This window comes from Pongo abelii, chromosome 6, assembly GCF_028885655.2.
Source record: "Pongo abelii isolate AG06213 chromosome 6, NHGRI_mPonAbe1-v2.0_pri, whole genome shotgun sequence".
Lineage (NCBI taxonomy): Eukaryota > Metazoa > Chordata > Mammalia > Primates > Hominidae > Pongo > Pongo abelii.
In genome coordinates, this window is record NC_071991.2 from 147,844,648 (window position 1) to 147,858,894 (window position 14,247).

Genomic DNA, 14,247 nt, shown 5'->3' on the forward strand with positions numbered 1-14,247 from the left:
TGGCAGGTGACAGCAGGGGCTGGAGAGCTGAGCAGTGTTGATGTGCTTCGAGTGGAGGCATGGGTGGGGTTGGTCATCAGCACCTGGGGTGCTGGTGTCACTGCATGAGAACTCAACATCTGTCCTATGGACTCGTTTCTTTGTCTTCCCAGTATGCCCTTCCCGTTGTCTCTGTTTAAAATGCCAATTTCCCTGGGACGTGGAACTCCTAAAGTCCCACATCCAGCAGTGCAGTGAAGGGATGGGGTGGGGGTTGGGGTAGGAGTGGATTCCCCAGAGGCCACAAGCCAGACGGGTGGGGCCTGGTGGGGCGGACTGGTCCTCCAAGCGAGCTGTGAAAGCAGGCAGGCCTGACCTCCAGGCCTGGTGTTGGGAGGAAGAGGCTGATTTTACAGCCTAGGGGCTCCCACCTGGCTCCAGAAGACACAGTGGGCACCTGCAGAGCTGCAGAGAGGACCCTCATGATATCGGGAGGCCTGCATCTCTCAATGCCCTCCATCAGGGACAGCGCCACCCCAACTGCCACATCCACTGTCTGCTGCAAGGATCCCTGCCTGGGCCTTGGAGAGAGAGTTACGTTTCTCCACCTGGCAGCTACAGAGAGGCCACAGAGAAAAAAGCCTATTTAATGTTCTTCTACCACTTGTGACTTTTAAAATAACTTTTCCTCTCAGGCGTCTGTTTTTTTGTCTGTCAAATGTACACCCTCAGGCACATTCTCACTGGGGCCCAGGTTTTTACTTCCCTGTCGTCACACCCTATTTATGTCTGAGGGTCTCAGTCCCAGGGCGGTGCAGTGGAACGCAAGCTGGGTCACGGTGCTGGGTCACGGTGCCGTGTCCCCATCTGTGCTCTGCTACTTAGAGCTGTGTGTTGGAGGAAGCCACTCTGTGTTTCAATTTTATTTTCCCGTCTATAAAATGGGATAATACCCACACAAGCTAGGGTGCACATGGTTATTGGAAGGTTCCCACGAGATCATACATGGAAAAGGGCTTTGTAAAAGGCAAAGTTATGTCCGAGTAAGGGACATTATCATTAAATGGCAGCTGGAAGCTGTAATTTGGTTCTGCCCTCTCACGCCCGCTGCTGCTGCTACTCCAGACGTCGTAAGTTGCTCTCTTATGGGATATCTCCGGCTTGACTGCGGGTTCCTTTCTGAGGAGGTGGGGTCAGCAGGGGCCTGATGTCTTCTTCCTTTCCCTCTGGTCACTCTAGTGATATAACCCAGGCCATATAGTCAGGCAGACTTTGGCGAAACTGTCAGCGAGGGCAGCTCCTCGATTCGGCCCCTTTGACTGTTGTCTCCAGTCCTGAAACCCTCGCCCAGGGCCGCTCCGCCGCCGGGCTCCGGCGCTCAGCCCCTATCACCCGGGGAAAGGCCGGCGCCTCCGTCCGACCCTCTTTCCTGGTCGCTGGGGGCGGTTTGTGGGCCTGGCCTTGGGGTTAGGAAAATAGGGATGGTGCTATAACGGCCGAATGCGGGCCTCAGGGAATCCCGAAAGGGGGAATGTCTGGGTCGGCGGATCCGGGGGCTTGAGAGGGCCCGCTCCGTGGGACGTTCAGGCCCCAGAACCGGCCCCCGCATGGTTGCCGCTCCGGCCCGGGCGGGCGCAGCGCTGGCAGCCCCGTTTTCCGCCAGCCGGGCTGCCGGAGAGTTAGACCTCCCAGCCTCACGGGGCTGCTGTGCGGCTGCGACGACGCCGGCGACTGCGGCGCTGCAGCGGAGACGGAAGGCTCGGGAGGCGGCGCCATGTGAGTCCGCGCGGGGCCGCGCTGGGGCCGCGGCGGGAGGTTACCGTATTTACCGAGGCCAGAGCCGGACCCTCGGGGGCGGGTCACTGCGGGCGCGCTACCGTATTTGCCGGGTCCCGCGCAGGTCCTTTCCGGGAGTGGGAGCGCCGCGACTTAATTACGTATTTATCCAGGGTTGCGTGGCTCCGCGGGGGGGCGCTGCGGCCGCGGGGGGTGGGCTGCATTCATGCCCTCTGGGAGCTGGGGCTTGCAGTCGGGCGGGGTGGGTTGCGGCAGCAGGGTGGAGGCCTACGTATTTTCGTGGGGGTGGGGTTGCGACGCAGAGTTTACCATATTTCTCCAGGGTTGCTCCGGCCGCAGAAGTTGGCAAGGTTGTGTGTAAGGTCGGGTGGGGTGGGGTCAGCTCTCCCGATTAATGCAGCTATTTGATAAGAGCAACGTCGCGGGAGGCTTGCCGTCTTTATGGGGGCGGGGAGAAGGGGCGCGGGAGTCGCTGCGGGAGAGTTACCGTATTTGCGTTGAGCAGCGCAGACTGTAGAGCAAAGAGCTGCGGCCGGAGACCGGAGGAGCAGGGGCTCAGCTGGGCTGTGAGTGTGGCATGGGATGAAAGAACTTGGGGGAGAGACGGGGGGCCTCTCGGCGTGCAGGCGGGGCCTCAGTCAGGGGTATAGCTGGGGAGAGTGAGGAGGCTGCCCAGTCACAGGGCCTGGCTGAGATTGGCCAAGGGGACTTTGATGATCTGTCTTTGCAGATGTCAGTGCAGCTGCCTGTGGAAAAGACTTGTGGGTGGGGTCTCTTGCAAGTAGGACTTGTCTCCTTCCCCAGGGTCCGTTCCACCCTGGCCTCGAGGGTACGGAAGACAGAGGAGGTGGCCCTGAGACCCCACTCTGCAGATAGGTTGACTGAGGCTGGAAGTGAAGAGAGGCCTTCGGGACGTCCAGTGGAATATTCAGCCGGCTTCCCTGATGGGGTTGGGGAGAATGGATGAGGCAGGCCTTAGGGCCCTGCAGGAGCCCAAGTTTAGGTGGGGGTCGTGGGAGTGGTGGCAGTAGACAGTGCATCTACAGGAGAAGTGGCCCTTTGGAATGCATGGCTCTGTGACGGCTGGGATGGTGGCAGTGGGGTGTGTGTGTGTGTTTTGAGGAGTGTTTAGTTGTTGAGCAGCTAGTACAGTGAAAAGAGCTTTCAACAGTGAGACAGGAGACTTAAGGCCTAGTCCAGGCTCACCTTGCTCTGTGACCTTGGCAAGTATGTTGACCTCACTGAGCCTCAGTTTCCCCATCTTTAAAGTGGGGCTCAATAACCCTGCTTCGCCCCTTTCTCAGGGCTGTTGTGAGGACAATGGGAAACAATTTAAGAGGAACACAGTGCCCTGGGAAGAGGATCCTTTGAAGAACCAGCATGAAGGGAGCTGGGTTTGGGGGTGTTGGCTGGGCACTGAGTGTGCTGCTCAGCCCTGGGCCAGGCTTTGCTGTGAGGATACCAAGAGGAATCATGCTGAGACCAGTCCCCCTGGGAGCCCACACCCTGGTTCAGTGACTTGGAAACCTTTTGAACACATGCCTCATTTTGATAAACAAAGAGCTGCCGCCTTTAATGTTTAGCTGAGGTCGCTTTCAAGTTTACAGGGTTGTGTTTTTTTTCCTGTTTTAAGCTTCACAAAAATATCTTTAAGTCACTGATAATGCCACCCTTTTCTCCAAGTTCGGGGTGCATTTCCCTACCTCCCCCTGTCCTTGAGATCTGGTTGGAGGGATAAGACATATCTAGACGAAGGTAACTGAAAATCCTAGCTGAAACTGAAACTGAAGATCCTCACTGAAACTCATCACCATCTGTCTAGTGTCTTGTGTGGCTGGCTGGCATGGTGCTAGGTGCTGGGGTTGAAAGAAGGCATCTGTGTCCTTAAGGTGCTGGGAGTCAGGGGACAGAGGTGGCATGACTGACCCTCGTGCAGTATGATGAGTGAGAGCCACATGGTTGTGTCACACGGTGTTTAAGCCTGGGGTGGAAAGGTCAGGGAAGGCTTCTAGGAGAAGGTGCCCTTGGGAAGGGACTGGAAGGAGTGTAGGCCGTGCTTAAAAGGCAGTGGAGGAAGAAGAACACCAATTCCCAGCAGGGGAACTTGAGCTTGAACAAAAACGGGGCGAAAGGTGGAGGTTGTGGGAGGTGAGTGTCCCTGCCACGCTGGGGATTGGCTAACCCTCGGGTTCCACCTCCCACCCCCCTCTCTCTCCACCCCCCCACCCCCGCCCCCGCCCCCGCTTCTGTCTCCCTAGGGACTGGTGATTGCAGCTGGAAGTGCCCATGACCGAGCTGGCGTCCTCCGGGGGCGGGTCCCCTGCAGGGGACGGGGAGGAGGGTCTGGGGGACGAGCGAGGCCTGGTCATCCACCACCCTGCGGAGGAGCAGCCCTACCGCTGCCCGCTGTGCGGCCAGACCTTCTCGCAGCAGCCCAGCCTGGTGCGGCACCAGAAGGCGCACGCCGGAGTGGGCCGCGCGGCTGCCTTCGTGTGTCCCGAGTGCGGCAAGGCCTTCAGCGTCAAGCACAACCTCGAGGTGCACCAGCGCACGCACACCGGGGAGCGGCCCTTCCCCTGCCCCGAGTGCGGCCGCTGCTTCAGCCTCAAGCAGAACCTGCTCACGCACCAGCGCATCCACAGCGGCGAGAAGCCGCACCAGTGCGCGCAGTGCGGCCGCTGCTTCCGCGAGCCGCGCTTCCTGCTCAACCACCAGCGCACCCACGCGCGCATGCCCGCGCCGCACCCGCGCCGCCCCGGCGTCTTCGGGGAGCGGCGGCCCTACTTCTGCCCCCGCTGCGGCAAGAGCTTCGCGCGCGAGGGCTCGCTCAAGACCCATCAGCGCAGCCATGGCCACGGGCCCGAGGGCCAGGCGGCCCACTTAGGACGCGTGCTATGATGCGCCCGGGGCCTGCTGCCGACGGCTGCTTCCCGCCCCGCACGTGCGTCCCCGACCCCTGGAGATGGCCCTGGGCTGAAGCTCCCTCTCTGGATGGGATCCCGGGAGAGGAGCAGCGCTGGCTTGGGCTCTTGAAGGTGTGGGCCGCAGCGAGGTTCCGGCCGCCCGCTTGTGTTCCTCCCTCGGGACCGTCTGGCTGGCTGCGCACAGCTGCTTTGGGCTCCTGCCATGGTTCTCCTTCTCTGGCCCATTCGGCCTAGAGCAGGTGAGACCTGCGGGGCTGGCCAGAGCCCCTCTCAGGGCTGGGGGTGGTGGGGGTGGGGTGGGTGGTGTTGATTCTTGATGGCAGGTGGGGCGGTCTGGGTACCGGGCTGTAGGTTTCTCTGTGATGAGCTGCTTACCGGATCTTCATCCCCAGAATGTCAGAGTTGAAAGAGACTTGGAGAGGCCACTTTCCACAATCCCCACGCCCAACCTCAGCCCCCAGGCCTTCTGGCTCCTGTACACACTCTCTGCTGTCCTTGAGATGTCATTTCACTTCATGTTTCAGTTTGCTCATCTGTAAGTTTGGGATATAGATGAGGGACTCTTCCTCACTGGGGTATATTGCAGCTACTGGATGAGAGAGGGTGAGGTCACTGGTGCACAGATCCTTAGTTGATTCTGCCACACCATGTGCCACTGACTGTGCCGCGCTGGGCTCTCCCAGAGACACACATGAGGACCGCAGGCCCTGTCACGGGGTGCTCACACTCGGTGGGTGACGCGGGGCCAACCTACAAAGCAATCTGGGGTGAGACCGAGGAGGGTGACTGACTTCTCTTCATCACCCAGGGGAGTTTGATGGCTTTGAATCAGGTCATGAGGACAAATAAAATTGTTCTAGGAAGAGCAAGTGTGTAGAAGGGTGTTTTCGGGGGGGACGGGGAGGGTCCTGATAGTTTGGTGACTGACTCCAGGTGTCCCAAGGGGAGATTTGCCCTACAAAGGACTTCGTGGTCAGGGGGTGGGGACACTGAGATTTTTAATGAGATGAATGCAATGATCTCAGACTTATGCTTTAGGAGGAGAATCAGAGGCACTGTGAGGACAGACTGATGTGGGAAGAGCTGGAGCCTCGAGGGGCTTGGGTCGTCTGGGCAAGAGAACATGAGGCACCCAGCTAAGATGCCTGGCCAAGGTCTGGCAGTGAGAAAGGGGGCAGCCAGGACTCTGCTCCAGGACCTCTGATTCCAAGCTGGCGCTCTGAGGCACGGGCCTCTTCAGCCTTTTGGCAGATGAGGAAACAGGTTTGCCAAGCTTGCCTACACCACAGTTGGTACTTAGGGTTACAGTGGGTGGAAGCCAGGGCTTTGTTTTGGATTCTGAATCCCAGAACCTTTTAGCTTCACTACTAAAAAGTGGACGATGGAGCAGGGAGGATTTGGGGCCATGTGATAGGAGCTGGGGCAGGGGTGTCAGGGGTGGTACGGGTGTTTGAAGGGGACATGGCATCCCTGGGAGTGGTTTGGGAGGAAGGGAGCTGGGGCTTCGAGGGGACCTGCACGTTCAGTCCTGTGCTGGGTGCTGGAGACTCATCCCTCCCCACTGCCCCCTCTGCCCGTCCTCAGTGCTGTGTGGCTATGGCTCCTCGGAGACTGTCCTCTCCCTACCACTCCCAGGTGCTGTAGACTAGCATTGGTGGCAAAGATGAAATTAAACAGGGACTTGGGACACCTGGAGTCAGTCACCAAAATGCCCTGAACCGAAGGTGTCTCATCTGTAAATGGGATTAGTAATCCTTGCAGTGCTTGGTAGGGGACAAAGAGGATTCATTCAAACCCTAGGACAGATTCAGGGTAGGTCAGCTGATCGCTCCCTCCTAGCCCCAGAGGGGTGGCTGGGCAGGGCCATGTCACGGCTCCACACCTGATCCTGATCTCTTTGTTTCTGTGGACAGTTGCAGAGTGGGCAGGATCTTATGACCCGATAGGTGCAGGACCCATCTGAACACGGAGACCAGGAATGGGGTTCCATGGAGGCCTAGCTGGCACTGCACCCAGGCATGAGGACACATCCAGTAAGAAGACCTGCCTCAAGAGGTGCACTGCGGTGACCAGTGGAGGTGACTGGTTGGAGCCTGGAATTGGAGGCAGATTCCAAGCTCTGGTGGACAAACTCCCCAGGCCTGGTGGGAATCACAGCTGGGGCAGACCTCATCCTGGCTGCCTGGCCACAGGCCCCCACTCTCTGCCACTGGTGGTAGGACGATGCCTGTGTGGAGAGCTGGCTTCTCTGCTCCCGCCTGGTCCACCACTTGGCTAGAGTTCAGAGACAGGAAGTGATTGGTCGAAGCTAGCACAGCAAGTTGGTGGCAGACCTGGTTCTAGAGGCAAAACCTTCTGCCAGATGTGAATGAAACCTGCAGGCTTCATTTTCCTTTCTGAGCAGTGCTTCTTAGCACTTTGGAGACACGAAGCCCTTGGAAAATCTGATGAAGGTTACGGACCTTCCCTAGGAAAACAGATAACTGATGTAGACTCAAAAACCCCAAGGAATTTCAGGAGCCACTGGACTCCCTGAATGAAACCCATCCCTGGACTCCAGGCTATCACCTGCTGCCCTTTCCTTACCTGTCACACATTGAGCCCCGAGTCAAGGCCACTGTAAAAGTAGTGCCCCTCCCTGCCCCTGGCCAAGACTCCTTCCCTTGTTCAGGAATAAATAATTCCAAGGAGGAGACCTTTTTAGTCAGTCCCTTCTCCCAGACGTAACGAATGATGCATCAGGTTTCTGGAACCTCATTTCCCTTCCCCAGACATTGGCAGAGGTCCCTTGGGCGAGATTTTCTCTTCTGGTTTTGTTTCTTGTTCTGCCTGACTGGCCACTGGCTTCCACAAAGGAGCCCTTTGCTCCTGGCCTGGGCTCTGATTTCACCGTGTGGTCTCAGGGGAAGCTGGACTGCTGTGGATGCTGGTAGGAGCTTGAGTTTGGTCTGAGTCTGCCCCAGGGAGAAAGAATCCTGCTTCCACCAACCAAGTCCAGTCAGCAGTACCTCCCAGCTGGCCAAGTGTTCAGCCCAGCGGGCTGGGGAGGAAGAGGATGAGGGCCTCGATCCTGGTGCCTGTGGCTCTGGGCAGGGTGAGAGGTCGGTGGAGGAGCTTTCTGTGTGTTCTCTGAGTGTGCAGCAGTGCAGTTGAAGGGAACAGGGCCCAGGCTGGCAGCAGGGCGAGGACTCCTCCCATCTTCACACCTGAACCAGTCAGCCTGGAAGCTACAAGTTCTCACCTGCTTCCCCAGAATGAACATCAGAAAAGGCAAAACTGACCAGGGCTGGGATGGGTTTGGGTCAGCGTGGTTGGAGGGCAGCCTGTGGATCCCCGCACTGGAGTCTTGCTGTCTTCGATGCAGTTTGGATCATACATTCTTCCCTCCTACTGTATGCCTCACCCTGGAATAGCAGAATGCTCAGGGGGAGATCCGAGAATGAGAAGGTGCTCCCAGCCCCAGGAGCTTCCAATCTGGCTCTAATCCTTGGCCGACCTAGAGGAAACCTCCACACACACCCCTCCTGTGCTAATGGTGCAGTTTGTGTCCCCCTCTGCCCATCACTGTGCTGTGCTTGTTCCTGCCTCTGTGCCTTCCCCTATATTGCTTGGACATGTCCCCTTTCCTCTCCTCTACCCAGCTAAGCCCTTCTGATCCACGGGGCCCGGCTTCCCAAACCACCCAGCCCACATTCCTCCTTCCCGCTCCGAACAGGCCCTGTGTGAGCCCTTGCCCCTGAACTGCGTGCTGTCCCACGGACGCTCCAGTCTCTTCTGTGTGTGTCTTGAGTCCCCAACTAGACAGTTAGCTCCCTGAGGGCAAGGGACTGTCATTTCCTCTTGAGCCCTACCAGGGTCTAGCACAGGACTGGGCTCCTAACTCTCAGGAAACACTTGTCGACTGACTGGTGCCTCAAGTGCTGGAGCTTGTCGGTGGCCGGTAATTGGCAGTGCACGTGGGGAGAGGGTATGTGAGTTAACTCAAGGGTGCCTTTTATTGGGCTGTGGGCTGGCTCCCCTGGGTCAAAAGTGGATGTCAGAGGCCTCAGGCTCTTACCTCCTTGGGGCAGTGGGAGCATCAGGGACTGCCTGCCCTGGCTCTGCAGGACTGCACAGAAGTGGTTGTCCAGCCTGGATATTTCTATAGGTTGCTGACACCTGCGGGAGCTGACTGAGTGGAATAAATGTTCTCTCAACATCAGCTGGTGTAAGGAGTGGTCATTTGGGGCTTAGCGGGGAGCAGGGTGGTGACCTCTGTCTCTGTCTCCATCATCTCTTGAGGAATTATGTTTCAAGGTTGGCTGGTGACCAAAGACCCTAGAAGACACACATCAGAGCCTCAGTGATGAGCTAATGTAGGCTTCCGGCACCTACACAGCGACTGCCCTTTGCATCTGACTCACAGGTACAGAGGCTGCAGCCCTTGCTGCCTGCTCAGCCCACGGTGAGGCCAGACTTGCTGAGAAGCGTCGGACGGTTCCCTCAGTGACTGAGCAGTGGACCGCTAAGAGTGCTTGAGTCAGGAGACCAGGCCCCTGTGCTGTTCTGTCTCCAACGGGAGGTCTCGGCCAGGCACATGCCTCTCCTGATGTTAGTCCCCTTCCCTGCTCCTCTTCCTTGTGGAGTTGTGAGAAGCGAACAAGTAAATGTGTAAAAGATGCGAGTGCACAGCGCAGCACAGAGACTCTACCATTCCTCTTTGGGCCTCCCCCCTCAAGTAGGACCTGGCTGCAGACCACCTCTCGCAGAGCGCTCTGGAGAGCTGACCTGTCCTGCCCGCCGCCGGGTGGCCGTGAGACCTGGGTAAGTAACTTCCTTCCCGTCAATGGAAGGCCTGGCTGGAGTGCGGTGGGCTCACTTCGGCACCATGACCCTGTGCTGCGCCATCTGACTCTGACTTCTTCTGTGGCCTCTGTCAGCCAGGAGGGTCCTGCGAGTAAGGAACTTAGGGACTGCACCTTTGAAACGTGGGTGGGTGATGTTGGGAGTGAATCAGGCAGGGCTCTGTGTTCAACTCATTTCAAAAAAGGAAATGATGAGCTCGTGTAAATGAAAAGTACAGTGACTCGATGGTCACACGGACCCAGCCAGGAAGAAGAAGCCGGCAGCTCAGCCTTCTGCCTGGCAGCTTCCGGTCCTCTAATGGATCTGAGACAGCGGAGGGTCCTACTCTTGTTGGCCTGAATCGGGTCAGTGCCTGTTACTAGACCCGTCTCAGTGGCCAGGGGAGTGCAGGGTTCTGAAAGGCCTTGTCACACGCACACCCATGGCCGAGGGGGCTCAGCTGCACCTAGAGTCCATGTGCTGGGAGTGGGAAGGTTTTGTTCAGCAGAGGAAAACCCGAGACGAGAAGATGGGTGGATGGACTCCAGGCAGCACACCCACACTCTTGCTATGGGGACGGGGTGGAGGTGGTGCAGGGAGAAGCCGGGCCAGCAGCGTTGGTGTCACCTGGGAGTTGTTAATGCACAATTGCAATTCCCACCCCAGACTCCAGTCAGAAACTGCATGTGCTCAAGATCCCAGGCGGTCAGCATCTGCTGTCAGACCCAGCGCCACTTTGCCATTGCCCTCCAAGGAGGGCCTTTGCCTCAGACATTCCATTGGCCTTGCTGCTTGCAGGGAGGACAATGACGGAGTTTCCTTTTAGGCGAGCTGGTAGAGACGAGAGGCTGCTGCCTTCCCCAGGGCCCAGATACTAGCCACCGCCACCCCCACCCTCCAGGACTGGCGCACACATCAGCGGGGCCCATCCTGACCTGGCCTGCCCAGCCTGGCTGTATAGGAATTTCCTGGAGTACAGACGCAGTACAGGAGGGAAACACCAAGGGAAGGGCCGGTCCTGGGCACAGAAGCAGGTGGCTCACACAGCATGGCTCCTCCACCCACTGTCTGGGACCCTCCCCCGGTTCCCATCTCCACCCTCCTTAAGGCCTCCTTAACTTTTTTTTTTTTTTTTTTGACATGGAGTCTCACTTTGTCACCCAGGCTGGAGTGCAGTGGCACTATCTCGGCTCACTGCAACCTCTGCCTCCCGGGTTCAAGTGATTCTCCTACCTCAGCCTCCTGAGTAGCTGGGATTACAGGTACATGCTACCACACCTGGCTAATTTTTGTACTTTCAGTAGAGATGGAGTTTTGCCATGTTGGTCAGGCTGGTCTCGAACTCCTGACCTCAGGTGATTCATCTACCTCTGCCTCCCAAAGTGCTGGGATTACAGGCATGAGCCACTGTGCCCAACCCTCCTTAACATCTGAGCCTCACCTTTCTCATCATGCCCTTGGAGGAGACACCTGCTGTGATGCTCTCAGAGCCCCAGCCCAGCCACCTTCCAGCGGTTGTGAGTGTGGGCCACTGATGGCCTACAGCTGCCCAGCCTGGGGGCTGCCCCCTGGCAAATGACTGCCCACACAAAGGGATCAGACTGAAGCTGCTCTCCTGGGGGAACATTGCTGGCTTCTTTCTCTGCCCTGTGCTGCTTCCGGCCACTCTCCTTCTCTAGAACCCTTCCCTGACAGTTCTCACCCTCCCTTCCTGAACAAGAATCCTTGTCTCAGGCTCTGCTTCTAGGATCCCCACCCTAAGGCAAGGTCTTTGAAGAACACCAGCTGAAAGCATCCTGCACATAGTAGATCATGACCTGCCCCTTTCTTTGGCGGTTCTGTGTGACACTGGTTACCTCTGGGCCTTCAGTGAGCTGTTGCCGGATGAATGGACTGGAGGTGACCATCTCCTTGGTGAGAGGCCAGGCCAGAGGATCTAAATGCTGGTGGCCCTCACCAGCTGCGCTGAAGCCCCTCTCCACTGGAAACAAGGGACAAGAGTCAAATTCACAGGTCAAGGGTTGGGGTCTAGTCTGACCACTTGTCTTTGGCCAAGGTCCTTACCATCTCGAGGCTCGGTTTCTGATACATGAAATGAATGGGGTGGACTGGCAGACCTCAGGTTCTTCTCGGATGCTTCCCCGACTGCTTGTGCAGGCCTCTTTTGGGTGGTGACCCCCCAGCTCGGCTGAGTGGCCAGGCCTCACGGGGCAGGCTGGAGAGGCCCCTGGGACGCTGCTGCTGCTACTCTGGGCTTGCCACCATTCCTGTGAGTCGGGCTTTGCTCTGCGCTAGGCTACCACCATCTCTGTTCTGTACAGATGCTTGGTGAACTGAAACTGGATTTTTTTTCTTTAAGCAGGAGAACTGCAGTTGCTAGCAGTTTCTAGCAGCAGACACAGAAAGTCACCTTGGAGCAGAACTTCTTTGTTTCTGGAAGGTCATCAGGCCCTCGCAGTTAAACCAATGCTAAACAAATACACACTGCTACTCTCGCACTGGCCTTGGACTTGGAAAGCATCTCAAACACAGACACTTCAGGCCGGTGTGTTTGCTCTCCTGTTTCATAACGATCGCTGTCAAAAGGCTGTTGTAAGGCAGAGCATCAGGGACAGGGGCCTCTGGGGTGTGGGAAGGACCTGAAAATCTCTCAGTGGGGAGGGGCTGAGCTGGTCCTTCCTCTGGCACATGGAAACCTGCCGGGGGATGGCAGGGTCCCCTGAGATTGGGTTTAAAGCATGTGGGTTCAAGAGAATCTGAGTTTATAGGAGTAGTGAAAACTGTGTCCATGTGTGGGGCGAGAGAGTCTTCTGGAGAGGGTGACATGATGGTGCACAGGCGTTCTGAGAGGTGGAGGAGGGACTGGCTGATGGACAGAGGTGACAGCTTCTGCTGCACATGAGCGCTTTCAGAAATTATGGAGCAGGAGGAAGCGTGTGGGGCTCCTGGAGGGAAAATGGACTATATATAGTTCCAGGGACTGCGGAGGGTTCCGTCTTTATGAGATCGTGAGAACGGTGTTTCAGGCTGGCAAGGCCCGAGGCACTGGCTGCTGCTTTTCCCACCTCTGGCCTGGTGCTCACTGATGGGGTCTGCTGTGCATGGCCAATGCCTGTTCTTCTCCTTTCTGCCACTGCTCTTGGCTTTAACAGGGTTCAGGACATGCTACCCCAAAATATGGCCCCTTGGCATCCAGAAAACGGCAGAAGCAGGAAGGCCACGTTCCCCTTCCCCTCGCCTGTCTCCCCCGAAGCAGGCCATAGAAGAATTCTCGGATCTTTCTCTAAAGCAGGTCGTAAGACCCTCATTCCAGAAGCATCCTCCCTATCCCTGGAGAAAAGGAGTGCCCTACAGAGACCCCAGGAAGAATCTAAACAAACAGGCCGTGCTAAGTCCCCCAGTTTATTAGCATAAGTCACACCCTCTCGTCCTCCAATCACACATCTGCACGACTGTGCATGAAGACAGTTTCCCCTGTTTCTTTAGGCCTTTATTTCTCTTTTTCTTTCTTTCTTTTTTTTTTTGAGACGGAGTTTCACTGTTGTTGCCCAGGTTGGAGTGCAATGGCTCGATCTCGACTCACTGCAACCTCCGCCTCCTGGGTTCAAGCGATTCTCCTGCCTCAGCCTCCTGAGTAGCTGGGATTACAGGCGTGCGCCACCACGCCCGGCTACTTTTTTGTGTTTTTAATAGAGACGGGGTTTCACCATGTTGGCCAGGCTGGTCTTGGACTCCTGACCTCAGATGATCCGCCCACCTCGGCCTCCCAAAGTGCTGGGATTACAGGCGTAAGCCACTTTGCCCAGCTGGGTCTTTATTTCTGAAGGTTCCTGTGTCACATGAAATTTATATTAAATACATTTGTATGCTGTTCTCTTGTTGACCTGGCTTTTGTTATGGGGGTCTCAGCCATGAACCATTTTTTTTCTTTTTTAAGACAGAGTCTCGCTTTGTCGCCCAGGCTGGAGTGCAGTGGTGTGATCTCGGCTCACTGCAACCTCTGCCTCCTGGGTTCAAGTGATTCTCCTGCCTCAGCCTCCTGAGTAGCTGGGATTACAGATGCCTGCCACCACGCCTGGCTAATTTTTGTATTCTTAGTAGAGGTGGGGTTTCACCATGTTGGCCAGGCTGGTCTCGAACTCCTGACCTCGAGTGATCCACCGCCTCAGCCTCCCAAAGTGCTAGGATTACAGGCGTGGGCCACTGCACCCAGCAGCCGTGAACCTTTCCATAGGAATTGCCTTCTTCTTCCTCTAGCTTCCCCAGCACTCTACTTTCTGCAGGTGGCTCTCCTTATGCCGCATGCGGACCCTGAGGGAGGTTGTACTGTGGCTTCTCACAGTCTTGTTTAGGGAATCTTTTAGGCAGAATCCTTTCTCCTGGCTCTGCTTGTGTCATCTGTGAGCCTCGAGGTGGCTTCCCTAGGCTGGGGCACATCCCCTGGTCCCGCAGCTATGGCCCGAGTGACAGAGGTCCCAAGCATCAATCCCAGGGACTTATTCACAAGGGCATGGTGAGCGTTATTCTCAGAGGAGGTGTCTATGGACGGGCCTGGGGCGCTCTCTGGCTTGCCTGGCTACTACTCTGTGGTTTCTCCCTGCTCAGAGCCCATACTTTGCCGTGCAGACTCGTCATGTGGTAAATTATCACGCATGCCCTGTGTGATAATTTCTCTCTCATTTTCTTGAGATTAGTTTCTCATGTGTTTTTGGCTTGATCTCCA

The 14,247-nt window shown here is 56.8% G+C and overlaps 1 protein-coding gene across 5 annotated transcripts; it reads left to right on the forward strand.

The window, feature by feature from the left end:
• Nucleotides 1–272: 272 nt before the first annotated feature.
• LOC112134297 (zinc finger and SCAN domain-containing protein 2) lies at nt 273–8,901 on the forward strand. Of its 5 annotated transcripts, none has more exons than XM_063726196.1 (4): nt 276–1,916; nt 4,035–4,939; nt 5,093–5,235; nt 6,614–8,901. In XM_063726196.1, exons 1-2 carry the CDS (start codon nt 1,587–1,589, stop codon nt 4,932–4,934), a joined length of 1,230 nt encoding a protein of 409 aa, XP_063582266.1. In that variant the 5' UTR covers nt 276–1,586; the 3' UTR covers nt 4,935–4,939; nt 5,093–5,235; nt 6,614–8,901. The 5 variants fall into 5 exon arrangements, with proteins under 5 accessions (XP_063582265.1, XP_063582267.1, XP_063582266.1 ...); XM_054559966.2 differs by having other exon boundaries at nt 282–2,342; XM_063726197.1 differs by lacking the exon at nt 5,093–5,235 and having other exon boundaries at nt 275–1,916.
• Nucleotides 8,902–14,247: the final 5,346 nt, after the last annotated feature.

Excerpts from the sequence above, each read along its gene's own strand:
- LOC112134297 (XM_063726195.1), top strand. The coding sequence starts at position 1,587 with ATGGTTGCCGCTCCGGCCCGGGCGGGCGCAGCGCTGGCAGCCCCGTTT. Across the intron at positions 1,917-4,034 it reads GAGCGCCGCGACTTAATTAC|GGACTGGTGATTGCAGCTGG; the intron begins GTATTTATCCAG and ends CTGTCTCCCTAG.